Source organism: Antechinus flavipes, chromosome 3 (genome assembly GCF_016432865.1).
Source record: "Antechinus flavipes isolate AdamAnt ecotype Samford, QLD, Australia chromosome 3, AdamAnt_v2, whole genome shotgun sequence".
Lineage (NCBI taxonomy): Eukaryota > Metazoa > Chordata > Mammalia > Dasyuromorphia > Dasyuridae > Antechinus > Antechinus flavipes.
This window is the reverse complement of record NC_067400.1, coordinates 76,455,482-76,466,555: the sequence shown is the minus strand read 5'-3', so window position 1 is coordinate 76,466,555 and position 11,074 is coordinate 76,455,482. Positions and strand designations below refer to the sequence as shown.

Below are 11,074 nucleotides of genomic sequence, written 5' to 3'. Positions count from 1 at the left end.
GCTATCATTGTAACCATCATCAAATAATGGCCAAGCCCAGGGGAAAAATTTTCTTCTGAGAGATTCAAATCCACAGTTATTGGAGGGCAGGAAAAGAATGAATAGGTACTTTTCCATGTCTCTGAAAATCAGTATATTTTCTTTTAGCAAAGATTAGGAAAATAGGAAAATCTTCCAGAAGCATCTAGACACTTCAATTTATTACAAATAGAGGGAAGATAATATCCTGTAAATCAAATGAAAAGGCAAGAGAATTTTTATCAGCCTCCTAACTACACTGTATGTCTAGTTTGGTTCCTGTAAAACATTAACTCATTTCTCCTTATCGGTACTGGTTTCATGGTGGGGGATGAAGTCCAACAATGTCTAGGCCAGAACAGGTCTGAGTCCTGATTGATTTCCTGAGGGTGGGGTTGGAGTGGTGTGGGACCTAGCTTGTTTTGGTGTGTCCAAGGTGGAACAGTTCAGGACTTGGGCTTGACAACTGGTAAACATTTACCCAGAGGTAGCTTTTCTGGCTTCTCTGTCTCCCTCTTTGAGGGAGTGAGTTTATGAATTATTCTGAGCAGCTCATGAGCCTGAAAAGCTTTTGTGGCCAGAAGCCTCTGTGCCTGTGGGCCCAATTTCAGCCATAGGAGATATCACTATCTCTGGTACAAATCCCCCTCCACCCTTAGCCGGTTATTGTTGGTTAGTCATTTTAGTCTCGTCTAACTCTTCACGATCCCGTTTGGGATTTTCTTGGCAAAGATCCTGGAGAGGTTTGCCATTTCCTTCTCCAGCTCATTTTACAGATGAAGAAAGCAAAACAGTTAAGTGACTTGTCCAGGGTCACACAGCTAGTATCTGAAGTCAGATCTAAATTTAGGAAGGTGAGTTTATCCATTGCAACACCTACCAGTTTTTTTGGCCAACACATACTTATTAACTCCTTTGTGCCAGCCACTGGTCCAATCCCGGGGATACAAAGAAAGGCAAAAACAATCTCTGCCGAAGGCGATTAGAGACACATCAGTAAATAGGGGACACATATTGGGCCAAAGGAGGATAATCTTAGAGAAGAAAGCAGTAACAGCTGGGGACTGGAAAGGCCCACAGAGGGGAGATTTAAGTTGAATCCTGAAGAAATCCAGAAACATTGGGAAGGCAGAGGCAGGAGTTGGAGTTTTGTTTGTAAATAACAGTAAACAAACTAGTCAGCTGTAACTTAAGTATAAGAAAAATGGAAAGGGAGAAAGGGGTCAAATTATGAAGAGCTTTAAATAAAAATGAAGAACTTGATACTTTTTATGGATTTGTGCTTCAGGAAAATCATTTTGACAATTAAGTGAAGGATGATTAAAGAGATTAGAGAGACTTGGGACAAGTGTGAAGCCCAGGTGAGAGATGATAAAGGGCTAAGTTAGAGTGGTGGATGAGAGTGTAAAGAACAGGACCTGTGAGTATTGTAAAGTAAACACGACAAGGTTTTGCCAATGGCTTGGATATATAGGGTTAAAAGCTAGTTAGGATTCAAGGATCATCTCAAGGTTGCAAGTCTGGGTACTGAGAGAATAGTGGGATCCTCAATAGTAATCATAGAATTTTGGGAAAAGATCAAGAGTTGGAAGATGCTGGAATTTGGGGGAAAGATCTTGAGTTCTGTTTTAGACAGATTGCGTTTGAGATGTCTCTGAGACATCAGATTTCATGTGTCCAAACAGTAACTGGTGCTAGGTGAATAGCCCAGGAGAGAGATTAGAACTCGATGTGTAGAAATCTACCCGTGTTCTGTGGAAATGGTCAAGGGCTTTAGGTACCTGCCTGGTGCTGTTGTTAGTGCTTGATCAAGCAATGAAAAAATATGAGGGAGTAGCAGGGCTGAAAGCTGAAAACCATGCAGACTTAAGTGCTGGGAAAACTAAAACAGAAAAATGAAATAGTGTTCTGTTTCTCCTTTCTACTTTATCTATGTTCATTGTTGGGAGCACTCCATCCAAAGATGTAGATCAAATCCATCCAGGTTCTTTCAACCTGTACTCCTTCTTTTCAGGGCAAAAGGATGGTAGAAATTATGGGAGAGGGATCTGTCATACTGGGAGTGTTTTTCATCTTTGGCAAAAAGATTCCTTTTATCTGTGTTTCTGTTTTAAATCATGTTGAGTCAGGGAATCAAACAAGATTCTCAATGTGCCAGAACTTTTTCATGCTAATAAGCCAAATAACTAAGGAAGTTGTATTAATGCTTTCAGGATCCTGGGTACCATGTGATAAATTACCTCTTCAATTTACTAATCCTCCCACTTAGCCTTTATGATGCTATAGGAAATTTTTATACTTAAAGTACTGATTACAAAAAAGGAGGCCAGACTGGGTCAATATTTCAACTACTCTTATTGGCTGGAGTCCATGGGCCCAATACCTACCCCCCACACACAAAAAAAAGACTATGATAAAATTGTCAGTAAATAAGACTCAAAGCATTACTATCAAACTTTTTAAAAGCTACAGTATTTCTCAAGCCCAGAATCATCATTACAACCTTAATGAGCAGAAGCTCTGATAAAATTATTTCAGAGTGACAGATTTTAAAAAATCATGCCTTTGGTACTAAGTTAGAATGAGAGTATTTTTACTCTTTGGTATATATCATTCTTAATAAAAGTAGCCTTGAATATATTGGAATAGCATCCAGTACTCAGTTCAGGTCTTCATTATATCTGTAACAACATTATTATTTTAATGAAGGAATTGCCAGAGGAGAAATTATTTTCTGTATTGTGTTTATTAATTAGGAGATACCTTTACACATTAGGGACTGGTGCACTTAAATTAGGTTACAAATGATCATAAAATCTGGGAGCTTGTCAACAATACAACTTCAATTTCACAGACATTATTACATTCAATTTAAAAAATAATGCAATGTAAACCCAGTAGTGAAAAGTTAAATAAAAATAAAATAATGTAAAAAATTTAAGACAGAAAATCTAAATATAAATTAACATGTTGAAACAGTTTCCTGTTACATATACAACAATGACATGAAAATGAAAATCCTTTATTCTAAATTGTACAAGTAAATACTCATAAAAATAAGGGAACAATTACATTGCCTGAACCAGTAAGATAAGAATGAATTGCATCTGATAGAATTCCTGTTTTACTCTTTAAAATCTGATCCAGGACATCTCTATAATCTTAGCAGTCCTTTCTTGCCCTCAATTTTTTCTTGTAAGGACAGATTGATGACCTTTTGTTGTGAGTGATCAACTGTTTAAACAATAACTTTTGCCTACGGTCAAAGCCAAAATTTGGCTTTAGGTCTAGTGTTGAAAACTAAGGAGCTACTTCTGGCGATCTACCACATCAAGTTACAGTGTTTCATGGCAAGAGTGACATCCACCCAAGAGGATTCTGGTTTTCTATCTAGTAGAGTGGATAACTGGGCAACAAAGGACAAAGATCCATGTGCCCAAATTAACCCCCCTCCCAACCTACAACTGCTTCAAATTTCTCTGATTTACAGGCTCAAATTTGAATAGCTATTCATCATTTCTACCCATTGGTTCAAAGCCTTCATGCCATCCTTGAATTCCCCTGAGTCTAGTTAAAGAGAAATTAAAAAGCGAGTGATTAAAAAACAGCTTCAAGTTTCAATTATTAGATCCTTTGTTTTTCCTGATAAAATGGCCAATAATTCTCAGGAGCTAGAATTGGTACTGTTCAAACTTGGCAAAGCATTTCTGACAGGATTCTCTTGAAGTTAAGGCACCAAGTTAAACCAAAGTGAAGGGTTTGACATGCGTCTCAGAATATGTCGGCCCTGTATACATCTCATACACAAAATGCATCAAGTCAGGAGGGAACAAGCAAAATGATTCATATTTTAGGGATCCCGAAGGCCCAATAGACTTACCGTGGAGTTTCAAGTGGATTAGACAAACTGTTTAATGAGGGGTTAGGAAGCAGGAATAAAGACACGCAACACAGTACTATAAGGCACTCCTACGGAAAAAGAAAAATCAGAAGGCAGGTACAAAGTAGGAGCCACAAGAGCCTACTTGTTCACTAGCTAGGTTCCTAGCTAAAAAGCTTGAATCAGAGAGAGAGGCCAGGATCAAGGGCGAGGAAGACAGAGGGAGAGGGGCTAGTTTACAATAGTATAATAGAAAATGAGAGATCATCTCTAGCCTGGTAAGTTTTTACTTAATGGTTCCCTTTCCTGTATGTGCCTGAAGTGCTCCAATTGGGCAACAGTCAGCTTCAATCCAGACCTTTCTAGAAAGAGAGGCCCTCAATGGCTTCTATTCCCTTGAAGAAAGACCAAAGCAAAATCCCAAATTCGTTTCCTATTTATGTTTAAAAATACTGTTCATGTTGGGGGCCACTTTGTGAGATATGTGATAGAATAAACAATGATTTAGAATAATAAAAGTAAAAAACAAATCAAAATGTTGATATTTTTTGATATTGCTTCTTCATTCCTCTTGCTGATCCCCATTGCTGATGGGCTATCTAAAACTCAGCTTTTATTAAACCTGGGTCTCTCAAGAGTATTCTAGTATGCATTAAAACACCTTCTCCCAAAAGCAAACAAATCAACTTCATATTAAAAAGTTATATCAAAGACTTATGAACTCAGTAAAACCAAGAATACTTTCTAGCATGAACAAGATTAGGGTCTAGAATCTAAGTCAAAAAATTGAGTATCATGCAGTAGGAATCAACATTTGTTTGTCCAAATGAGTACCAAGCAAGGTTCACTCAATTAAGAATCAGCCTGTACAATCACATACTCTCTCCCAAGAATAAAATATGGAGACTTAAAAGAGTAATCTATTTTTTGCCTTTAAGACAGTAGTAACAAGTAGGGATAAATATTAAGATCCAAGAACAAAGTTACTAACAGATATATATTTTTTAAAAAATAGCCTCAATTACAATTCAATTTGGGTATTTCATTTTGAGTCAAATATTCCAAAGGTTTTGTTTGTTTGTTTTACAGTGGTTCACAAATATTCTCTACTTTAAAATTTAATTTTAGGAAAAGGTGAAATGAGAAACAAAGCTAGAGAAAGATAAAAGATGAACAATTACATATGTCTCCTTTTACTATGTTAAATTAAAAAGTTCATTTCTGGATTATTTATAGACCCTAGACTGAAGTAGTATAAGCAAGTTCAAGGTTATGGTTATAGTCTAGATATTTCAGCAAAGTTCTCAAAATACTATAGTTAATAGTTGATAGTTCTGTACAAGCACATATATTGATGTTTTTGGCTTTATTCTAATGAAGGTACACAACAGAGCCTAACTTCCACTGAGAATGTTTCTGTTTTGCAGCTGAGTCACATGAAATAATTTTATAAATGGTTCTTTATTGTATGAAGACAGAAAACATACATGATTAGGAGTCAGATGTCTAGGCGGGTTGGTGGGGGGGAAGAGAAGAAATGATATTGCACCGGTGTTCAGCATGAAGTACAGCTACACAAAGAAAAATACAAAGAAGGTTGTAAAGAAGGATGATAATCGATCATTTAGGGACTTAAAAGGGGCTGTATTTTTGTAAATGCTTCTGTTTCTCACAGAAGCTGAGGAGAAATGAAAGAAAGTTCCCTTCCAAAAAGAACTGGAAAAATCAGTCTCTTAGAAATCACAGAAAATCTATATTCCTGGCCACTTTTCCCTGAAGTGAAGAAACATTTGCTTTTTTAGTAGGTGGTTATCTTTTAGCTAAACAAATTTCAAAATCAAGATTACTCTTCAGATTTGGGGATATGAAAATAACTACAATGTTGCCCTGCTAAGAGATAGAGAAGCAGAGGCAAGGAAAGAAGTTTTGCTTGGTTTGTCCAGTAGAAATGTTTTTTAACTTCGGGGGAAAATTGGACTCAAAAAGAAAATTTCTTCCATTTCAGTTAAATGATTTGAAGGGCTCTGGGGCCTTCCTGCAGTGGTGCAAATTGAGGTCTATTTAAGGAACTGGCTTTTTTACTGCACGGTTTGACTTGCCAATATTTCATTAGGATTGGACAATATCACACCCTAAGATGTTTCTGGCACCGGTAGAAATGATTTCCTCAAGGGATGCACCAGGGAATTGGTTGGCCCTTTCAGTGAAGAAAGGTTCCTCGAACCTGCTGCCAGCTCTACGAGATTAATTGGCCATTTTGTTATATGCCTCATGTGCAAGATGTTCAACCCAGGATGAGAAACAGAATACACGGGAAGCAGGATATTCATTTGGCCTTAAGAAGGCAGTGATCCATGAGGCTGGCTTCCAGTTTGACTATTTCCTAACAGAAGGGGCAAATGCCGAATACACTGAACAAAGCTGTTTATTAGACTTGAAAACAGTAAGGAAAAAAAGAGTGTCTTATTCTTCTAAGGCATTCTGGGGTATGAACGGCAACTGTGCATTTTTACTGCATACATAAATTCAGATATCTGTGGTCCTCACCACCGGCAGACGTGGAATGGGAACAGAGAAGCTAAGTCAAGGTGCACCAGCCGGGGTTGCCGGCGCTGCCCGTGGTGAAGCTTCACAACCAGGGAAAGGTACACAACAGCAAGGTCACTGCTCTACATCTGGGGGCAGGATGGGATTTCACTTTTATGCTTTTCTTTGGTTAGATGTATAAAGTGATGGACGTGGATAATTTTCTCCAGGATTTCCTTTGGACTCTTTTTAGCAAGGCTACCTGGTGAAACAAAGCCACAGGGCCCATGAGGTTACTAAACTCAAGTTTTGACTCCTGGGATGATCGGAGAGTGGGCAAAATCAAGTGTGTTAGAAGAGGAGAACAGCAATCTTACTCCTCAGGTCTCCAAATGTAGCTCCCTATGGCTAAGCTTACTCACAGCTAGGATCACAGATACATTAATTATAACAAAGGCAAAAAATAAGCTACAGTGACAAGGAGCTGGGGGTGGAGGGTGGAAGGCACTTTGCCATTGGAGCACATCTGTTTTATAATAAGCAGGTCTATAATTCTCTTGTGAAAGATCATGTTCTGCTATCTTCTCTGAGGTTGGAAAATATAAATACTGTATTTCAGGAAGGTAGGGGGGAGGGGAGATCAGATTGTTTGCCTGTCTGTCAAGTGATTATTTTTAAAATTTCCGCCCCTTTTCTTTTGACTGTAACCTATACCAGGGAGGAGAGGGAAAGGGAGGGTCGAGTGATGGTGGTGGTAAAGATAACCTGTTTTTCCAAGACAAAAAGGCACCAAAAGGCTGCTTCTGAATAGGCCTGGCCTTTTAACAAATTTTCATGCCTCAGCTACGGCACTCCAGCTACTGTATAATTCAGAAATGAAACACTTGGTGGTTAGCTATTAAGTTTAAATATGTGGTCTGAGTCAAGAGATGAAATGTTCACATCTAACTGCCTGACGACACCAGAGTTAGCTCGGTGACTCCTTTGTGTGAGAGTGACATAAAAATCCATGTGCTGAGTTCTGGAGAAAGGGAGGAAGAGACGATGATTGCATCATGGAGGGTTCTTTATGAAACAAAGTGAGATGAAGTTTTAAAAACTCAGCAACAATCAAATCACAAAGAAGCCAAAGGCTTCTGATCATTGAAATGAAATGGACCTCCCAAGTTGATTAGGAATTCATTTTTGATATCAACACACTTCACTATTGTAGGAAGAGTTATTTTAATGGAAGGGAATGGAAGCAAATCATGTTTCCAGTGCCGTCCCGCCTGCCATTTCTATCCCGTCTGTGTCTCCACAATAGTACATGTGGCGTTTAAAAGGATGCTGCACTGGGAACATTGTGACCCTGCCCAGCAGCAAAGCAATTAAGTACTTCTCTTATTTATCCTAGCACTTATTAAAGTAGATCTATTTTCTAGCTTTTTTCCCTTTTAAAGTAGTATATTTATATCATTGCTTATTCTTACATGCTTAGTACTCAAATAGTAATAAGTAAAATGCATTGAGAAATTTAAAATTCCAAAAGGTAGCGTTAATATAAAGGGGTAAGTTATAGACCCAAATGACACAGCTGTGATGGGAACTGAGACAGAACGTAATTGGGAAGAATTTGTGGGCGTTGCAGTGATGTTTCTTTTAAAACAGTGAAGGCATCCTCTCCTGGAGTGGGATCATTAGACACTATATATGCCAGTGCAGCATTGGGTAAAATTACAGAATTTCTTCTGAGCTCAGCCCCATTAAAAACCATAAATATCACCCCTATTGATAAGACACTGGGCTTTCCTACAGCATTTCTGATTTAAAATAGCTGTGAATATAATCTGTGGCCACTCCAAGAAAAGAATGTGGCTGGGGTATATGTCAGCAAATGGTCAGATAACAGTTTTTCATAGGAAATCTTGTCTTTTATCAGGAAGGAAAATTTATAAGTGTAAGTTTAAAATCGGAACTAGCTCCATGGGTGAAATTAGGATGAGTGCTGTCAGAAGTCACACCCACATATGATTTCTAAGATATTCCACTGTTTAGGTGAAATATCAGCAGGGGGATTATAGTTCCTATGGCAGAACTGAAATGAAGGGACATAGCCAGTGATAGAGGGTCCTGGAGGGAGTCAAGAGGAGTTACTGTGTTCTGAAAACTTTTCCATGAAACACATGATGAGTCAACTTGTTGCTTCAGCTTCTGTGAAGGCTAAAAATAAATAACACAAAAATCACTCGAAGCACTGTTGCTGCTTACTAAATGACAAGGGTCAATGAAATAATAAGCAGAGCAGGAAATGTTTCTGCCTATAGAATAAAATGGCTTCTAAGAGCCCAAAAGAAAAGTCTGTGAGTTCTAAAGCATCAGGTGCACGCTGCGTCTTGCTGGAGATGAAGCAGCTCAAAGTCCTGACAAAATGTAATCAGCTACGGTAATTTTGGAGCCACTAAGGCTCCGGGTCCTTTGGGCAGTACCCACACACTTAGGAAAGCATAAACATCGGTGTGACTGCATTTCTAGCTAACGGACAGACACGTCTTCCTCCCTTACTACGTGTCTGGCTCGTTTAGAAGATGCTCTCCTGCCTGTTATCAAACCGGTCCTGCGGCCAGCAGTCAAGTGTTCTGGTAAGACAGCTCGAACATGCTGCAGGCCTCTTCTAGGCTCTCATCCATATTCAGTCTCCTCCAGAAGGATTTCTGCTTCTTCTGCAGCTCTCGGCGGACACACCTGGGACAGGGGACGGACTTCACTTTGCACTCGGAGTGGAAAACTGCCCCACAGCTTTCACACCTGCAAAATCCAAGCAAAGACAGAATGAGGGGACTATAATCATCTGACACCCAGAGTCCCTCCCCTAGCAGATATGTACTTTTAATGTAATCAGGGCAGAATGCGATGTTTTACACAACCATATACGATATCTACCTGTGACTAGCTAATAGAGTTCGGCTGGCTTTCCTTTTCACAGAGTTAGCACTTGCTGAGCATATGGCTTGGGATCGGGCATGGGGGCTCAGAAACCAACCAGCATTGCTCAGGTTATGGGTAATAATGGCTAAATCCCTGTAGCATTTAGTTCTCCCACCCATGAACAGGAACATTGTTAATCACAGTAAAAAAAAGAGTAGGTAGGAGTAGCTACAGAATGACTTTACACTAGTATGACAATAGAAAATGAAATATTTCTATGAATTAGATTTAAGAATTGCAGTTTACTTCTGTGAAAAATAAAGACAACTGTGCCAGCTAACAGGAGTTAAATGGCTTGCCCTTAACTCAAAACTGTTAGCTGAGACCTTGAAACTCTAAAATAATACGATCTTCTAATTTCTGGATTGCATTCCTGTAATTCATAGAAACAAAGAGTAAACTTTAAAGTCTATCTTTACAAAACAAAGAGAAGTATTAAAGGAGAAGAATAACAGGTTTAAAAAAAATAAACTGATATTATACTTTAGAGAGATGAGACATTCCACAAGAATGACTGGTTTGTTGCTTAGCTAAGTGAAAGCCTGTTCATGGGTTTCTGAATGGGTTGTTTCTACTGAAAACTTTAATAATATATAATTGACAAGCATAACTAAAGAGTTTGGAATGGAGTACTTGAATACTTAAATTAAGTTTTTATCCTTTTCTTTCCAAGTGTGAAGCGACACTTTTTTCTGCTAGGAGTAGGGAGAATGAGGTCTACACTCAAAAGTTCTACCCGTGTTAGTGAGAGCCCCACCTTGAGCACAGCACTGGACTAGAGCAAGGGTTCTGAGTAGGAAGGAGAATGAAGAACATGAAAGAAGTAAATCGTTGAGGGTGGAGAAGGTAACTTCTACCTGTTCAGCTCTTTTTTTCTGTTAGTTTCTTTACAGTTTAATAGGTGAAAGATGTCAGAGGTTATCTAGTCAGGAGACCACACCAGGATGCTGGGATGCTAAGGGCTGACAAAGAGAGAGATGTAGGTCTTGTAGCGCTACATGTAGCAATAAATGTAGATGCAGGTGCAAAGAACAGTTCATCCTTCATTCCTCATTCATGAGGGGTCTCTAGAAAAGGGAACAATTAAATGCAATTCTACTGGAGGTTGGAATTAGGGGCACCAGAGAGGAGACAGAATGCAAAAGGTGGTTGGCAGCTGGTCTATTGACCCTGAAAGCTCCAGGAAAGCTGAGGAGGTGGTGGCTATAGTGAGGCTAGGGAGCAGACCGAGCATGGAAGAGTGAAGGCTCATGAGGCTGTGCCTTGGTCATCCTTTTCCTGAACAGTTACCAGAATGTGGATCTGTGGATACAAGCCTAGGCGCACATAGGCTGGCTGTTACAAACCCCTCTTTAGAGCTCATCTCACTCCACAGAAATCATACCAGTATAATGCAAGTCCTTGGTTTCTGGCCTCCAGAATTCTATTGTTGGGAGGTAGTGTATATGGCTTGAGCATTGTGACAAATGAAGGCATTCACTGCTACACTTACAGCTCAGGGACAACTCACTGAACGTGATCCTTATTACTTTCCCCATACCAGATTATCTGTAGGTCTCGGCTAAAACACCTTCTGCTGGCTTTTTTTTTTTTTTTTTTTTTTGGCAGAGACAGTAGGAGGAGATCATAATCCTTTTGGGACACAGCCAACTTGTTTTTAGAACATGTTTCTACAAATTTTTA

The 11,074-nt window shown here is 39.1% G+C and overlaps 1 protein-coding gene across 2 annotated transcripts in view; it reads right to left on the bottom strand.

Annotated features, from left to right (window-relative positions):
- Window positions 1-2,745: 2,745 nt before the first annotated feature.
- The window catches only part of PLEKHM3 (pleckstrin homology domain containing M3), a 198,615-nt gene continuing 190,286 nt past the window's right edge, over window positions 2,746-11,074 (bottom strand). For both annotated transcript variants that reach the window (XM_051983665.1, XM_051983666.1), the window contains one exon: window positions 2,746-9,211. In XM_051983665.1, coding sequence (XP_051839625.1) covers window positions 9,034-9,211 — 178 coding nt within the window. In that variant the 3' untranslated portion in view covers window positions 2,746-9,033. The remainder of the gene's footprint in view (window positions 9,212-11,074) is intronic.